Source organism: Juglans microcarpa x Juglans regia, chromosome 4D, assembly GCF_004785595.1.
Source record: "Juglans microcarpa x Juglans regia isolate MS1-56 chromosome 4D, Jm3101_v1.0, whole genome shotgun sequence".
Classification (NCBI taxonomy): domain Eukaryota; kingdom Viridiplantae; phylum Streptophyta; class Magnoliopsida; order Fagales; family Juglandaceae; genus Juglans; species Juglans microcarpa x Juglans regia.
Window position 1 is genome coordinate 28,433,662 of NC_054600.1, and position 19,494 is coordinate 28,453,155.

General features: G+C 34.5%; 1 protein-coding gene across 9 annotated transcripts in view; it reads left to right on the top strand.

Moving 5' to 3' along the window:
• The first annotated feature begins 11,095 nt into the window (after positions 1–11,095).
• The window catches only part of LOC121259668 (phosphoglycerate mutase-like protein 1), a 43,282-nt gene continuing 34,883 nt past the window's right edge, over positions 11,096–19,494 (top strand). Inside the window, exons 1-11 of one of the 9 annotated variants that reach the window (XM_041161339.1) lie at positions 11,113–11,569; positions 12,711–12,772; positions 12,925–13,032; positions 13,351–13,430; positions 14,237–14,399; positions 14,650–14,724; positions 14,863–14,951; positions 15,681–15,800; positions 16,544–16,588; positions 16,662–16,759; positions 18,176–18,200. In XM_041161339.1, coding sequence (XP_041017273.1) covers positions 11,404–11,569; positions 12,711–12,772; positions 12,925–13,032; positions 13,351–13,430; positions 14,237–14,399; positions 14,650–14,724; positions 14,863–14,951; positions 15,681–15,800; positions 16,544–16,588; positions 16,662–16,759; positions 18,176–18,180 — 1,011 coding nt within the window. In that variant the 5' untranslated portion in view covers positions 11,113–11,403 and the 3' untranslated portion in view covers positions 18,181–18,200. The other 8 variants (XM_041161341.1, XM_041161337.1, XM_041161344.1 and 5 more) reach the window with 8 other exon arrangements.

Consider the following 19,494-nt stretch of genomic DNA (forward strand, 5'->3'; position numbering starts at 1 on the left):
TTTTTTTTTTTTTTTTAAAAAAAAAAAAACAACAAAGATACATACATATATTGCACAGATTATAATCTCTCTCTCTCAGATAATGATAGCTGTAACTCTGTCAATGTTAGTACTGTGGGTCAACTTTATTAGCCTTTTTCCTTGTTCAATTGCCCAGAAGAACTTCGTTCTTGTTTGCTCTCCTAAAAAACTTCTTCCGCTTCATGATGATGGTGGTAAGTTTCTGATTAATTTTCATAAATGATGGAAAAAGAATATGTCTGATCATAAACATATATATATATATATATATAACAAAATTTGTTGGCTTTTTTTTTTTATAATTTTTAAATTTATTTTTGCATTTATATGGGCGATTAAATTCAAAACCTACACGGTGCATGTGTTATATGCTAGAACCTAGATATATGGTACTTTTGTATTCTTGTTTTATTTGATCCCTTGTATATATCAACAACCTATTTTGTTTTCTTTTCCTCCAACTAGACTCATTTTTTATATTTTTCCTTGATTTGAAACTCAATATTCTATATGTGTTTTGTTATATATCAACTATTATTCACCTCTACATCTGATAGTTTTTTTTTTTTTTTTTATAGAGTGTGGAGTGTGGGGTAGAGAATAGTGACTGATGAATAGATTAATTCTAGAGTAATGTTACATACAGTCGTTGAGTTTGCAAACGTCGTGCAGTCGCTTTGAAAAAGAGTGGGATCTACTATTAAAAAATTAATTTTTGTTTTATGTGGATCCCGTATTTATTCACTTTTTTCAAAATGATTACACGGTGCTTGCACACTCAAGACTGCATTTATTATTTCTCTTAATTCTATTATATATTGATCACAATATTAGTTTAGTATTAACATCCTACAACTTGTCTCAATTTCTCTATTTTCCAATATGTTTTTCTCAACATATATATATATATATTTTTTCCTCAATATGAAATAAATATTCTACACTCTCGACATCAATTAAATATTAACGACCTGCAACTTGAGTTTATATTAGGGTATCTTTATCTCGTTTAAGCAGACAAATACATATGGTGGAAAGAACCCTAACTGATCATTCAATATACTTTAGCGACAGTTACAACTCTCGGCTCAATAAATGCCTGGGAGCATAAAAAATGGAGCTCCCATATGACTATAAATGTTAATTATAAGCAAAAGAAATGTAACAACTTTCAGGATCAATGATTCGTTATCTTCATATATATGCACACACACACACATATATATATATATATGAGTATCACGTAGAAGTATATATACCTAATATATATATATATATGTGTGTTTGTATACACATAAACGTACACGACATCGGCATACTTGTACGTCGATCTCATTTTATAGCCAGTACTATATATGTGTGGATGCGAAGCTAGGTCAGATATTGGCAATCGATGGCGATTAGCATGAAAGAGAGAAATCAGAAGCTAATTAAAGACAAACGACGTGACAGACCACGAGAATCACAGGCTAGTTGGGAGAATCGGTGGTGTGAGAAAACCGCGGTGGGTTCTCCCTACCCTCCCGACACACAGCGGTTTCTCAAAAGCAGTTTTCTTCCCCTTCTGTCTCTGTCTCTCTCTCGAACGCGCGTAATACAGCTTGCCAGCCCACAATATATAAATATGAGGTATTACGGTTATCTTCAAAACCACTGTTCTCTCTCTCTCTCTCTCTCTCTTCAAATTTGTCTGCTAATGCTTTGTTTGATAGCTATCACCATTAAAAGTAGGGGGTCCAAAATACACAGTAAGCAACAGTACTGCTGAAAACAGCCTTTTCTTCTTCGTGGAAGAGTAGGTCTTCATTTTTGCCTTTTTAAGACAGATCACCTCGCTCGTGTCGTACGACGTGTATGTATGTAATATTTTATCAGTGACCCATGTGAGAGATCGAGTATACTTTTTCTGATGTCCTCCTCTTCTTTCTACCTTCTCCTTCTTCTCCCTGCGCTAAAGTCGCTGCTGGTATTGGCCTATCCCGTACGTACTCTTTTGCTTGGAAGAAAGGAAAATGTGAGGCATGCCCAAAGGGACACATGCAGCCCGTCACAAGTCTTTTCCTAATCAGCACTAAAACGGGATGGCAACCCCACACACTTTCATCCATGAAAAGATGTGTAAAAGCTCCAATATAGCACCCCCAATAATAAGAGAAAGTTCCTAAAAATAATAATGCAACATTATAACATTGATGGTGCAATTATCACTAACTGTAGCTTCGTGGGTCTTTACTGTTCGCCCGTATTTTTTAGTAGCTGCTAATTGCTGAATAATTAATTATATAATAGTAGCTAGGTTTGACATTGAGCTAAGCTTTGTAGCAGTAAACCGCTTAATTGGGGGGGTAAGGTTTTGTATTAAACAATGAACTAAATGCCGCGGCATGACTCATTATCTGAATTCACACTTGGCCGGCCAATTACTTTCTCTTGCTAAAAGCTGGCATACAACAAGTTGTTAACAAATGCAGAACAGGAGAACTCATTCATGTTGATCTTGTCATCTTAAAGAAAGTTTCTTTTATACAAGATTAAAAAAATTCAAATCGTTAATACGATTGATCTCAAAATAAGCTCTCATAAATCTGTATATATGCTGGTGAATACTCTTGGGCGACTAGCTAGCTAACATCGAGGCTTCATATATGGAAAGCAATATAAGTTAATTTCAGTGGGTAGCTGGAATAATCAATTGAAAAGCTTCAACACGTATGATAAATGGCCTATTATTGTTAAAATTAGTCGTACTTGTCATATAAAATATATTAATAGTACTTTTCTTATAAGGTTAAAACTTGTGCTGATCAACGTACGTAAAAATTGCAGTTTTTCTTTTGGGGGGGGGGGGGGGATCAGATATATATATATATATATATATATATATATATAGATGAAGAAAGACACGTACAATATGTTCAAATTCTAATTAAAATTAAAGTGGACACAGTAATGTAGAAACTTCCATCAATATTTGACAGAATAATTAAAACTACAAGCAACTATGAGCAACGAGTCTTGGATAGGAATTATAGAATATCTCGCTTTATTTGATGTAAGAGATCAAAAGACAGCTTGTAATAAGAGATGATGTTCCAACCACTAAATCGTAGGATAGTATGTAAGATAAATCAAATCCCACTTGATCAGGTAGCATAAGATGTGCAAATTGTAAGTCATGTGATTGGGCAAGAAGTCTAGTGGCCAGGGAACATTAATGCATTTTCATTTCGACCCAAGAAAATGCTTTGTTTTATATATAGAATCATAGATGTCCAAAGAACAAGGTAATGGCCAATCAGATTTATAGTACTTTTGTTTTGCGTTTCTTTTTCATGTGTGATATTGCAGCTAGCTTTCTTGTGTAGTACGACACTACGTACATATTTGAAACGCCATCCAGCATTTCACTTTTGACCTATATTATATGGTCCATATATAATCATGAGTGAAGGTCGATCGGAATTATGGATCGGGGCCGGGGGAGACGACTGCCTAACACACTTTACCTCTTCCGTACCCTAACTTCCCAATCATTCTGGAGTCGAGAATGGAAGGTTAACTAGACGTACGTGTCGACCTTCAATTGCATATATATCGGGTTAATGTCGATCGAACGCTTCAACATGAATTTTAGCTATAATCGGTGTTAATATATAACAGAACGTTTATTTATTTATTTATTTTTTAATTTTATTGGAGATCACAATTCAATTTTGTTCGACTATTCCAGATCTCACGTACAATACACAGAAAACATTTTTGACCGGTGGAATTAGAGTCTGCCTGTAGAGGGCAGCTATAATAGTTCGAGGCCAGAGGGGCCCTTTTCTCCGTCATCATGTGTATTGCATGCATGATGGATTATTGACCTCAATGCAGATGTTGCCCTAATATTGTTGAACGCCATCGAATCACACTTCTTAATTAACTAGCACGCATACAGCATTGCTAATTTGTAGCCGAATGTGCAGTAATATTATTTATATATAATTTCGGGCAGTATCGTGGGAACAGTGTGTTATGATTTTATCTGGCTAGCTTCTAATTATGTGACAAATTAAGAACTCTTCGATACTCTTTCACGCTACAATAAAACAGATTATATATACATTAATTCAATCACCTAATGCGCGCGATCGACCGATCCTTACAAAAACATGATAGGAAATAATTAATTAATTATAATTAAATAAAATTAACAATCTATTTCATTAGCTAAGATTCTCTCTCAAAGATCGTTCATATATATATATATGGTCTCCCCAGAGATCGATTAATATGAGTACCTACCACTACTACTTTCATTAGTTCTAAGACGTACAATCTATCCAGTCTCTAATTCCATGAAAAACTATTCCAATTGAAGCGTTTTTTGCTGGGTAGTCAGACTACAATCAAATCTCTCCTTTGTCTTTTTGAAGATTGATCAGAATAATGCAACTAATTACGTTGAAAAGCTGGACCGATTACTTATAGATTATGGACTTTTAAGCATCTCACAGATATCTATATATATATATATAATATTATATATATATATACGCGTACTTCTTGTACAATTATATATATATAGAATATAAGGCGGTAATTTCAATATTAGAGCATGCTTTTCATGTCAGGAAATTACTAATTTCATACAGATGATCATCACTATTTAGAAAATTACTAATTAGCTTGATCTATAAACATGTTATTTCTTTAGGGTCTATCATGATTAGGACGAAGATATATTAATTACATGGTGATTTGTGTTTGAAAAGACATGCCCTAGCTACCAAAAAAAATAAAAGTTAGGAAATATTCTGGCATCCAGTAGTACTGATTCATCTTTTTCTTATTCACTAAATTAATTTGTTGTCTCACAAAGAAAGCATCTAATGTCAAACTAGTTGCCAGTCAAATGAGGTAGGGGCGCCGCTTAATTCCAAGAAAAACAAAACACCAAAAACTGTTGTAGCTAGATTAATTATAGGTTGATTGAGGATCCAATTTAATGCTTGTTAGCTAGATTATATATATATATATATATATATATATATATATATGTGTGTGTGTGTGTGTGTGTGTGTGTGTGTGATATTTGAAATCCAACTTGTTCATCATTTTGTCAACCAAACTAATTAATTTGTGGACAAAAACGTGCTTCGTGTTTACATATGACTATGAGTATACTTTGATCAATCGCCTGCTCATCAGCACCCATCTCATAATTTCTTGTGGCTAATATACACTGATTAGCTAGCTAGCTGTACGTCTGAAAATTTTAGAAGTGGTTATAAACTACTTGTAGTTGGGGACAATTAAATTAATTATTATCTGTATAAGTAATTTATAGACGAGATCGATCGACGAGGAGCAATGGATCGAGGACTTCAACAGTAGTGTAGATGCATGGTGCATGCATATATGGGGCTAGAAGTGATCTAGAACTCATTTTTCCAATTAATTCATATATATACACCAATTCAAACTAAAGATTTGAAGATAGATCAAAATTAATTAAAGCCTAGCTAGCTAGATGGAAACAGACAAATCAAATCTTTGGATCAAGCTGGAAAATATTCTACTGGCCGGCCTAGTTCTAATTTTTTTTTAATAGCTTTTATTACAGTCTTAATTTCTTTTTATTTTTTTCCTTTTTTATTTCGTGCGAGTTCATGGGCTGTATATATATACATGAGTCTCATGATCTGCTTACAAGCTATAAGGAAGGTGGTCACCTGATAATCATGCTAAAGAGTCAGCTCGATGATCTTACTCTGTTTTACTGTTCATCATGTAATTTTTCGGCCCTAATTTACTAGATTTTTTTTAAAATTATTATTATGAACCTATTATACAATGTACGCTCTTTAAATAATTTGCTCCTGAATTCTGGGCCATATCACTGAAGAACATAACAAAACAAAAAAAAAAAAAAAAAAGAATTTTTTAAGGAAGCTCTGAATAACACCCAAAAAAAAAAAAAGAAAAAAAAAATTCCATGTAGGCTGCAGTAAACTGATTGAAACTCCTTCATTTACATTATATTCATATTCCCCATTGAATATATTTAATTATTTGCTGAAGTCAATATATACGCTATTTTTGTTACGTGATTATCATTAATATATATAGGTAATCTACCTGTCTTGAGAAGTTTCGCAGCACCCATTATCACCAAAAGCGAGAAGCCCACTAGCTAGCAGCTTTAAGCCACAACATAAGTAAATAAAATAGTTTCGTAAAAGTTCCATCTCAATTATATAGAGCAGTCAGTACATGCACATGTGCTCTAGGTTTACTGCTCTTGTGGAAAGAAGGGGGGGGGGGGGGGGGGCGGGGGACTGTAGCGCCAGTTCCAACTCAAAGTATATCATGTATTTGGAGTTTCCACCTGATCAATCATATAGCAGTCAGAAACATGTGCTCTTGGTTTAGTGTTCAGAAAAGGAAAAGAGGGAAGGAGCGGGGGATTGAAAACGTTTGAGAAAGACTAGAATTAGAACGTTGATCCACACCTTACCATTCAATATATTAATGCAGTCGTACGTTTATATAAAGGGCGCATGACTAACGATCTCTAGTTGATATTGTAGCATACATTTTGCCGTGTTTCTATACATGTAGAGATGACTCTGCAGGCTTCTCATGCAGATGAATAATTTACGCTCGTTTTCTCATAATCCAAGTAATACAAAAAAAGGAGTCCAGGTGCGCTCATTTGCGGAAAATGGGCCTCAAGGTGCTGCAATGATCAGCTAGGCTCGTTAATTTTAGCAGCGCTTCAATATCTTGGGCTAAGTAAGCGGGCATCTTGCGTGCTTAGCTTAGCCCAGTAGCAAATACCGCTACTGGGTTTTGAGTTTTTGACGGAAGAAAATAAAAACAAAATAGAAGTATAACAAGAGGATAAGATAAAACATAAAAATTAGAGAAATAATATTTGTAATTATAGAGTGTGTAAGTAGAGCATTCCTTTTAAAAATAGTGGGTAAATATGGAATCTATGTGAAAATTTTAATATTGGACTCATTTTTTTTAAAAGTAGTGCACGATCCTTGCACAACTCATGATTGTATCTAGTATTACTTTAAAAATTAGCTTATCATAAATAGATCTTATTAAAATAAAATTTATTAATCAATGTGATGTAACGCCCCAATGGAAATCTCTAACCACATGACCTATACTCCAAAAGAACTAATCAATAATACAATTGGAATCTCATTAGAACCTCATAAAGAGCAAGAACTTCTCATTTCTAAGGAATGTAGAATCTCATACAACCCTTACCCTGAGCCTTATCATATAGGGTATCATAATCTACCACCCTTAAATTCTCGATGTCCTTGTCGGGTCAATCTATCACAGGTAGTACGGCTCAAATCTCACATTTTTTATTGGGATGGACTCTAATATCATTTATAATGCCTCAATAGAAGGCCCAAACCAAATAACTTATACTCCAAAAAGACTAGTTAATGATAAATTAAAATCCTATTAGAATCTTATAAAGAGCAAGAACTTCTACTTTCCAAATAATATAGAATCTCATACGCCACCTATCATTATCATTATCATATATGGTGTCACATCTGGTTTGTTATGGTATAAAGTATCATAATTTATTTTAATTGTAAATTAACGTAACATATTAAGTCACACTAATATATTAATTTCACTTTCGCTAAATCATTTTAAAATTTTTATATTTATCGAATAAAAAGAATGCAAATAAAATACAATAACGATTGCATTTTGAGATAAATGTATCAAACCAATCGCTCCACTACCATCGATCTATGTTTTTAAACTTCTATCAAATATACTGATGGAATTGAAAGATAAGTTTTTTTTTTAATAAAAACAATCTGAAAGGGATATTATCCTCTGCAGAATCGGCAGAATCGGGCCTCCGTCTGTAGGAGTCTGGGCCTTAAACCGGGCACATCTAGTCCGGCTTTATATCAGAGAAGGCCCGGGCCCAAGTTGCGCACAAGAACCATGCCGCATTAAATGTAGGCATAGAATACGAGCAGGGGATGTCTGCAAAAAACACTATTGTTGACAAGAAATTGCCGTATTAAATGCGACAGTGTGGTAGTCTGAGCAGACAATATCCTAACAAAGGAAACATAAAAGGAAGAAGGTTAGTTATTCTAAACTCATTCACTGCTATTGTTTTATTCTTTTCAATGCTTGATATCTTCTGACTTTAGTATTAGAGGTGTCACGAATGCACTCAACCACTGTATTCTTCTCTTTTACAGGCATTTAGAGTTATTTGAGACTTATAGTTACAAAACAAGCTTTAACACAACCTCTATGAATTTAACAAGTATTTCTTTATGATGAAATTGATAAGGGTAAAAAGGGTTGGTCCAATGGGGATCCCTTCCTGTTTGGCCACCTTGCGTGGTGCATATACATCATTCTCTTTTTCACGAATAATTTTCTTTGATAATAAAACATTCATTTGTCCCATTTAATACGCCTATAAAAGAAAGACTTCAAAGTTAAATAAAAACTATCATGTCAATTATTTTTTAAAGAGTAGTTTTACATATATTTATAATTTTATGCATAATATTATACAACTAAATAAAATATTTATTTTATCAATTTTTTTAATTCAGATTTTAAATTTTATAATCTTCCATCTATCAATACTGAGATATATACACGTATTATTACTTAAATAAAAAGAAAAACACTATAGATACAAAGAGATCTTATAGACTGACCAATGTGCCACACTAGTTAATTTTATTTTTTCATCTTACTTCCCTCGCCCTTTTTCCCCACCCCTTCAGCCCGAGAGAGAGAGAGAGAGAGATCATACCTGTCGGTGAAAGGTGACAATAGCAATGATGGTGTTCTGATGGGGTGAAGGGCGACTTTGGCGAGGGGCGAGGAAGGTGAGGGGTGCTAGAGAGAGAGAGAGAGAGAGAGAGAGAGAGAGACAGAAAGAGAGGAAGATGACTGGACTGTGGTGAAAGGTGACGTCAGCGAGGGGCAGGGAAGGTTCGGCTGCGACAACGACATCAGTAAAAGGTTGTGAAAGGGAGAGGGAGAGAGAAAGGGAAAGAAGAGAGAGAGGAGAAAGAAAGGGAAAGAACAAGACACTTGGCACACTAACAATGTGTCACATCAATTTATAAAATCTTTTTTATAAGATCCCTTGATATCTCTAAAGAAATGATAGTTGCAGTCCTGAATACGAAAATGTCGAGCAATCACTTTAAAAAAAGTGAATAAATATGAGACTCACATAAAAAAAATTAATTTTTTAATAGTGAACTTAATTCTTTTTCAAAATAACTGTACGAATTTATGTACTCCATGACTGTATGTAGCATTACTCATATCTCTAACCTCCCTCGAATAAAAATTCTAAAAACAGATAACATTCTCTTTTTACATATCTTCAAAAGAGTGGTGCTACTCTGCCGTCAGATACTCAATTATATTGCTAGTTTATTTTCAATTTTTTTAGAATTTTTTAATATATTTAAATATTTTTAAAAAAATATACCAATATATTTTAAATTATTAAGTAAAAAAAAAATTAAAGTAATAAGCGATACACTTCAGCGGTAAACTTAAGGAATAAATCTATTCATAGTCCGGTCTACTGATCACACGTCACACGAAACTTACGTGACAAACCGATTCACCTTTTTCCTCCAGTCCAATTCCTCTCTCTCCCTCCTCGAAACAGATTTCTCTCTCTCATATCCTGAATCTCGACTTTCCCTCCCCAACACTCCCTCTCTCGCCTCTTCCTCTCTAAATCAACTCACATAGAAATCAATTTCTTCTTCTCTCAAGCCTCTCCCTCCCTGAATCTCGATACTACCACAACCTCCCTTAAGAAATAAGATGAAATTCACAAGAAGATAAAAATCTCCATTACAAACTCATAAGGGTGCGTTTGGTTACCAAACTCACCTCAACTCATTTCAACTTATCATTACAACTTTTTTAAATCTCAACACAAAATATAATAAATAATTCAACTTTTTTAAATTTCAAAATAATAATAATATTAAAAAATAATATTCTAATAATATTTTATTATCACAATTCAACTCAATTTAACTCACTTCAATATCTAAACACACCCTAAGACTGCAATCATGTCATCTTCTTCAAGTTTCTCATCTCCTTCCAAAGAGAGTAGAACATGAAGAAAATCTGAGTTATTAGATAGCTTGCTGGAGTCAATCCTCTTTGATGAAAAGAGGTGGGCTGAAGAAATCCTCCTCAGGAGCCACCAGTATTCTCCGTTTGGTGCAAATCCTATGGCCCGGTTGAACATCAAGGATTTTGCAGATTGCTTAATAGGACGGTTGGCAAAATGGGAAGAAGTCAAGATTTCAAGAGCAATTTTGTGGTCGCAGGTGATAATTGGAGGCGCATATTCATGGATGCGAGCTGTACTGGGTGTGAGGTTGAACGTGGAGGTGAAGAAAAAAATTCGAAACGGATGATTTGGGTATAATTTTACACTATTTAGGTTTATCTAAAGGCACGTTAAACTCCAAAAAAAAAAAAAAAAAAAAAAAAAAAAAAAAAAAAAAAAAAAAAAAAAAAAAGAAGAAAGAAAGGCACATCACGCTTCGTGCGGTGTAGGAGAGAAAGAGGAAGATGAATAGAAGTACTCGGTTGGCCCGTTTGCCTTTGAAAAGACAAATCTTAATTGCTGAAAGCCGACACCACCAACTGATCATAAAACGTTGTCCATTATAGGACCACGTGTCCTTCAAAAAATTCATCGCAAAAGGTATATATTTCAAGAAAAACGCTCGTTATATACGCTTGATATAAACGGTATGTAAACGTGATTGATATAAAGATACTTAACGAGAAAGAAGTTAAACTAATGAGAGAGAAATGAGAAGAGTTAAGGAGAGAAAGAGAGATCGATATGATGGAGTTGATGAGAAAAAAAGATCAAGATAATGAGAGAGAGACTGAGCTGATGAGAAATGAAAAATTTATTTTAAATCTGATATGATACAAACGACTATATATCAATTATATCTATTGATTGTATATAGAAGAATTGATATTTTAATTAGCCTGCGCCCAACCGCCAAGTGGCTTGCGTGCGGCCGTGGGTGCGGTCCAAGGTCTAAGGCCAAGGCGACGACTCCGGCTTCAAGTACGCCACGTGCGTGCGCAGCTTTAGAGGCAAAAAGAGTTAGGCCCCTTCACGCTCTTCAACGAGCAACTGGCAAGCCAAGACGCAGCTTGCCTGGTGGCCCTTCTTCGGCATGTAATACGTGGAATAGTCTGGTACATAGCATCCTTCCCATCCTCCAATCCTAGACGCTGCCCAGACCGAATCAGCAGCACCACACTGACTTGGGGGCTTAAATTAAATTAAGTTGGAAAATGATAGCCATGCCTATTCAGACCGTTATTCATATTTGTAACCCTACTCTCTACCTCAATTCCTCCTTTGTCTCCACTCCCATTTCAAAGCTCTACGGTACTCCGCCTCCACCTCCACTTCCCCAGCGTCCTTCTCGCTTTCGAACTTGCTTCTCTGCTCTCTCAGGTCTGATTCGCAAATCTCTCTATGTTTGGATTGTTAGCGCCGATTCGCTTCTTTGGCTATCGACTCAGTTCTGATTTGTTTTCCGATTATTTGGTGCTTGAAATGTGTTTGTGATTAGGGAATTTACCGTTTTGGCTTGTTATATGCGTGACGATGCTTGTGCTAAGATTTGCCTGAAGGTTTAGCAAATATTTTTCTTTGAATATCATTTATTAATTTGATTACGTTGCTTGGATTTATATTCGGAGTCGGTGGTTCTGGATTTCATTAAGTTCGTGGTTGCTGGTAGTTATTGATAATTATCAATGCTTTGTTCAAACCGATTAGTTTATCCAACTATGATATGATCCCCGCGAATAACCTCGATTCCCTTCCTTGTTTATCTTGATTCTGCCTTGATTTTAAAGTTTCCTGGATTGCTAGGCTCAGTCTTGATCTTGTTTCCATACTGATATAGTTTAGCTTCTATAAATTCCCTGTAGATGCCGTATGTCAAATATTCATCCTGAAGATTATTTTTCACTCGATTGCTATGAGCAAGTTGTGGAGGCAAGTTCCCCTCGAAGTGCTCGACCCGCCTCCTGTTTTTTTTAAGCTTGATAAGATCAAAATATTTATCTATTTTTACTTTGTACATCGTTAATCTTGACGTTATTGTTATTGTTTTATTTGTCCTCCTTTTTCTTTGTGGTTTCTACCTCAACGTGGTCAAATTGTGAACGCTTTTGGATATTATTTGGGTATATGCTTTTTTATTAGAACCTTTCTAGGGATTATTCTGGCATATATACTTTTGATGCCAAAATCGTTCCGTGGGAATCTTATATGGATCACTTGTTGCGTATGCTTTAGGGGCATCACATGAATATCTTTTGTTAGCTTTATCACATACCAAAGCATCGATTCCAATTTGCCATTGCTTTTGGCCTCTATTCTCGCCTTTGTTAAAACATTGTGTTACTTAGTACTTGAGCACTTGTCTATGAACAATATTCTTGATTAGCTTCTTCAGGACAAACCAAGTAGGCACAAATTTGTCACATGGTTATCACCTTTAGTGGAGGCCACATTTTTTTTATACATTTTTTTAATGGGGATGATCTTATGATTTTATGTTGGTTGTTTTCTTTTATGGCCACAGACATGGATTCCACTGGCGGTCAAAGTGTCTACCCGTTGCATCGTTGCAAGACTCTTCACCTGGTTTGTGGAAAATTTTCCATTCTATTCGTTATTATTAGTGGAGAAGATTTATGGTTGTACGCTTGACACTTGTATGCATTATTTCTGGAGATTATTTATTGTCTTATTTGTTCTTTAAAAAGCATATTAGTCTTATCAAGCCATGTCTACAGGTAAGGCATGCCCAAGGGATTCACAACGTGGAAGGGGAGAAAAACCATGATGCATACTTATCTTATGATCTTTTTGATGCACAACTAACTGCTCTTGGCTGGAAGCAGGTAGTTGCTGATTAATTATGTTCTAATTCATGTTAGTTCATTGCATCTATGTTGTCGATGAAGTATTCTGCTATGGAAACTTTTATATAACTAATTTTTAGGTAGAAAGCCATGGTCATCTTGTATTAACTTTATGTGCAACGGGCAAATAAAATAAGAATTACTCAGATAGGAAACTGGATAAAACTTTTAAGTTTTGTCTCACATAGGCTTGATTTTTAAACTTTCTTGTCCTGCTTATATCTTGTATTAGATATCATATTCTCCCATATAATAATAAAAGTGATGTCATGGAATGATTTCGTGGTGCCATGACAGGTTCATAATCTGCGCAAGCATGTTCAAGCATGTGGGATTTCCAAAAGCATCGACCTAGTCATTGTTTCCCCATTGTTAAGGTAAAAGTCACTGCAATTTTGTTGCCTCCTATTTTTGATTTTTGATTTTTTTTTTTATATCTTCTCCTATCTGCTTAATGCCGTGCAAATGGTTCAGACCACCTCCACTAAGCTCACCACTGGATTCTGACACAATGTAATAAGCATTATTATTACCGCTAGAACCAAGTGGTGAAGAATTAGTGCGGTTTCAGTGATCAGCTTCTCTTGGGTTATTTGTTTATGAGAGCTGTTTAACCTGCCATTATTAGGTCCAGGTTGTGCTAAAAAAAGAAATCAAGGTCATTCTAGCACCAGTAGGCAGATTCTAAGAAATATTTTCGAGTAAAAACCCATGCCACAGGTTCATGACTCAAACCCCTGAGATAAATACATATGTAACATATCTTGTTGTACATTTCCAGCCCTATGGCTAATCAAATTTCTATGTGATATGTAAACCATTAAGATGGTTGTCTGGCTTCTAACTTGAATACTATGTATTTAAAAGTTCTGCCAACAGCCATATTCCCCCAATCTGAAACTAAAAATATTTATTTAGCGTACAAGCATGTATCCAGCCATTTCTAAGTCCATCTCCAAGGTCTTTTAGGTATTCATGCTTCATAACTTATAAGACGCACGACGAAATGATATATAGAAGGCCAAAGGTCATTAATTATTTTTAATCGTTTTCTGAATCTCTATTCCCAGAGGGCTTTTGGTTTAGATGACTTGGCATGTTCCTCACCAAACAAATTGGGTCTACATGTTTAAATTGCGTTAATTCTTAATTACAATTCATGAGTAACAATGGTTCACTGCAGGACCATGCAAACAGCAGTTGGAGTCTTTGGTGGTGAAGCATACACAGATGGGGTAAATGTACCTCCTCTAATGGTTGCAAATACAGGGAACAGTGGCCATCCTGCAATTTCAAGTCTAAATTGCCCACCGTTTGTAGCCGTAGAGCTTTGCCGTGAACATTTGGTATGCCACATTACATATAATGGATATTGTAGGGCCCTTTTGGATATTGTAGGGCCTTTTTCTGCTTGTATATTGGCATGAATGTATACAAAGTTATTGCATTTGTAATATACATCTTAGTACTTATCCAATTATTAACAAGAAGTGAATCAAAATTGTGGCAAATGATAGTCCCTCCCCTTTTTTCCCATCAATTGGTTATTAGTTGTCATCTCAATTTGTACTTGCGTGTGTTTTCTTTTCACTACAGGGAGTTCATCCATGTGATAAGAGGCGAAGCATTAGGGAATATCGCCCACTTTTTCCTGCGATTGATTTTTCACTGGTGAGTAAATTACCAGAATTGGGGCTTTATAATGCCAACGTGTGGCTTTGACAGTCATTTCCTAATGCTAGTGACTTGTTTGCCTGGTCTTCAATTCAATCATGTTTATTATTTTTTCATGTTGTAATTCTTGTTCAGGTGGAAAATGATGATGACATTTTGTGGAAGCCTGACATTAGAGAGACGAATGAGGAAGTTGCTGATAGGGGACAGAAGTTTTTGAAATGGTAACGGCCTTTTTCATTCGTTTCCCAGAAAATTGAAGTTCTGTTAACCAAAGTAACAATCAACAAGCAATGCTTGTTGAGATTTTGTATGGCAAAAAAAGTTCCAAGCTTTGGAATTGCCCGTCTTTTAAAACTAAAGAAGCACTAATTTGTGCTCATGCACGTTACAAATTACTTTATCGTCTTGGAGATCGGCCATGGGTTTTCAAACATGCTCTATCTTTCAACAAAATTGGTTTATTAAAAGGAATATTCCCTTTTTTGTTATTAGCTGGCATGGTCGTCCCATGTCAATGGGATCTTGATCTTTCATGGATCCAAGCTCACCTTCTTTTAAAAGGAAAAAAAAATGCGATATTGTTTGTGTTCTGCAATGAGTCCCAATATGTAATACATGCATGTTAGTGTGTTACATACATATGAAGTCACTTGTGTAATATTATCTTTCTTTTTTTTTTTCACTTAAAATATTCTATTAGTGTTTTCAGATGTATGGATCAATATTTGGGATGATTCCCTTACAATGGCAAATAAACGCTTGGTTATTGCTTATGAGTTCAAATTTTCCACATGGTTCTTGTATATCCTTTCCAGTTTCCACCTTTTATCCTGGTTGAGTGGGATTTCTGTAGACATTTTGATTGCTTTCGCTATCATCTGGTGCAAGTATGGCCATGAACATACCCCAAAATTATTTCTTTTCTTTTCATTGTTTCTCAATTGGCCCAGGTTGTGGACACGCGAAGAGAAGGAGATTGCAATTGTCACCCACAGTGGATTCTTGTTTCATACCCTAAGCTCTTTTGGAAATGATTGTCATCCAATTGTTAAGAGTGAAATATGCGCACAGTAAGCACTTCATTCACACACGCACACACATATATAAAACATTTTAGCAGATGTATTTCTCGGGTTTAAAATATAACGCACCATGCCTCCTGCTGAATTTGCTATCATTTCTTGATTTTGAATTTGCTATCTCTCTTTCTCTATTTTTTCTCTATTCGCTTGACGGAATTTACATCAATTCATTTTGAATTTTTTTATTACATTTCAGAATTAGAGATGCTTTCTTTCTAACATTTTATTGCTAATCTCTTTGAGTAAAAAAAAAAAAAAAAATCTAAAAGTTTGAGTCATTTCTTGAGTATGCGAAACTTCTATTTATCTATTTGTTCACCTACTTAAATTTCTTGGTTAAATTCTCTATTCTGGTGAGACATCCTTATCGCAGGCATTCTTTTCCCTTCAGTAGTATGGTTTTACTACTTATAAAAAAAAAAAAAAAAAAAAAAGTAGTATGGTTTTACTACTTATAAAAAAAAAAAAAAAAAAAAAAAAGTAGTATGGTTTTACTGGATTGTGAGTTCTATGATCATTCAAAGTAGATCATATTTTCTAGAGCAATGATTTTCCCCTTGTTATCGAGATAGGGTTTAGGTGATATCATGTTCATACTTCATGTCTCAGTCTCTCACGGATTACTTTGACCTTCGAACTCCCTTCATACTTAATGGTTATAAAGATTTTTTACTAATACAAACCTAGTACCGTGACTAATTACATAAAAAAAATACAATGTGATTGTGCAGTTTTGCCAATTGTGAGCTCCGTTCAATGGTCTTCATAGATAGGAGGTGAGCATATTCATTTTCAAAATGTAGCATCCATATTCTAGCTTTTTCATCTTCTGACTCTTTGTTTCTGCAGTATGATAGGGTCAGCTTCCTCGACGACTAACTATCCTGGAAAAATACCTCATGGACTTGATCTTCCCAGTGATGTTGCCACTGAGAAGCTTCCAGAGGAAGGACTTGCAAACTAACTATAGCGTATAAGAACAATGACCAAGAAGGAATAGACACAATACATGTGATATATGATTCAAGTGTTTATTGAGGCACTTCCGTAGTTAATATATTTCTACAGAAGACAAGGTATCCATTTTTAGCAACTTCGATGGCTCTCTTGGATGATTTCATGATTCTTTTTTCTTGGAATAGGTAGATCTAAAGCCTATACCAGAGTTGTCATGCCGATTCTTTTTCAGATGAAGATGTGAACACATTGGGTTTATTATACTTTATTTAGCTTTCTATGGGGGCCATGGAAGATTGCTGTTTTTTACTTTGGAACATGAACATACAGTGAGATTTCTGTTTCAATATCATTTATTTGTTATGTAGTCTTTTATCATTAAACATTGGGCCTCTCCCTCCCTCATTTGCTGATTTTTTGTTTTTTCAAAGTGACGCTGTTCTTCCTTGGTTTCCACTTGTATGGATGGCATGTTATGTCGTGTTTGGGGCAAGCAACCTTGCTCGTTTGGACACTTCGAATATTTCACAATATATATGAATAATAGTGATATGATTTGTAAATAGTAGTGAAATATTTTGAGTTAAAATGTTTTATTGGATTTTGAGAAATAAGAGAAAAAAAAATTGAATAAAAATATTTTAAAGTTAAAAAATTGTTTGAATATATATATTTTTTTAATATAATTGTTGTTTTGAAATTTAAAAAAGTTATATATATTTTATGTTTTGATTGGGAGTTTAACAACTGAAATTGAAGATTATTTTGTATTTGAGTTCTGTTTGGATGTCGAGAGGAGATGAAAAGTTTTATCTCATCTCAACATCCAAATGGGGTCTTAGGTCTTGTATTGATTTAGAAAGTATCTCCACTTATCCCATCTCATATTATCTATTAATTATAACTTTTATAAATTTTCAAATAAAATACAATAAACAATTTAACTTTTTTAAATTTAGGAACAAAAATAATATTAAAAGTAATATTTTAACAATATTTTATTTAACTTTTAATTTTTATTTCATTTTATCTTAACTCAACTTAACTCAATTTAATAAGGAAATAAAATTGAAAGGATGCAGACAGGGTGTTTAAGAAAAGGCCTCTTTGAGTATTTTACTCGGAAAGAATTTTCGTGTATTAGTTTTCCTCTCTTACAATACAAGGACCCTTTAAGCCCTATTTATACAAACTGTCTCAAAGCATTTGAAATTACATTTACATAAATTTCATTTGAAATTTACAAACAAACTTTGGACCACTAGAACAGATTCTATTATTTCAGAATCAGTCCATAATCTTCTAGACTATATGCGAGCTACTCCTTATTCTTCTAATTTGGTATTGCAGCAGCTATTGCCTTAACAGTCCCCTGCGATTCAAGCACCACATGACAGATTGTGAGACTTGATCGTAGTTGAATAAACCAAGCTAAAGTTAAAGGCTTGGTGAAAATATATGCAAGTTAATCCTTACTAGAGACAAATGAAACTTGAAGAGATTTAGCTGCCACACGGTCTCTAACAAAATGATAATCCAACTCAACATGATTAGTGCAGGAATGCAAAATAGGATTAACAGTTAAGTAAGTAGCACCCAAATTGTCACACCACAAAATTGGTAGATCTCTAAGAAAGATGCCTAGTTTTTTTAAGAGAGATTGTAGCCAAAGAAGGTCACAAGCAGTGTTAGCTACTGTCTTGTATTTGGCTTCAGTAGAAGACCGAGCAATTGTGGGTTGTTTCTAAGAACCCCATGAGATAAGATGAGAGCCAAAATAAATACAAAAACCTCTAGTGGACTTACGATCATTCGGGCAACCGACCCAATCAGCATCATGACCTATACTCTAAAATGACTAGTCAATAATAAATTGAAGCCTATTGGAACCTTATAAAGAGTAAGAACTTCTACTTCTTAAACAATGTGGAATATCATACACCATCTACCCTTATCATTATTATATGGAGTGTCACATTTGGTTTGTTGTGGTGTATAATATCATAATTTATTTTAATTATAAATTAATGTAACATATATAGTCACACCAATATATTAATTTCACTTTCGCTAAATCGTTTTAAAAATTTTATATTTATCGAATAAAAAGAATGCAAATAAAATATAATAAAGATTGCATTTTGAGAAAAAAGTATCAAACCAATCAGCCCACTACCATCAATATATGTTTTTAAACTTCTATCAAATATACCGACTGATTGAAATTGAAAGACAAGTATTTTTTAATAAAAACAATATGGAAGGGATATTTTCCTCTACAGAATCGGGCCTCTGTCTGTAGGAATCTGGGCCTCAAACCGGGCACATCTAGTCCGACTTTATATCATGAAGAGAAGGCCCTAGCCCAAGTGACACACAAGAACCAAGTCACATTAAATGTAGGCATAGAATGCAAGTAGGGGATTGCATTTTGAGATCAAAGTATCAAACAAATCGCCCCACTACCATCAATATATGTTTTTAAACTTCTATCAAATATATCGACGGGATTGAAAGAAATTTTTTTTAATAAAAATAATCTGGAAGGGATATTTTCCTCTATAGAATCGGACCTCTGTCTGTAGGAGTCTGGGCCTCAAACCGGGCACATCTAGTCCAGTTTGATATCATGAAGAGAAGGCCCTAGCCCAAGTGACACACAAGAACCATGCCACATTAAATGTAGGCATAGAATGTGAGCATGAGATTGCATTTTGAGATCAAA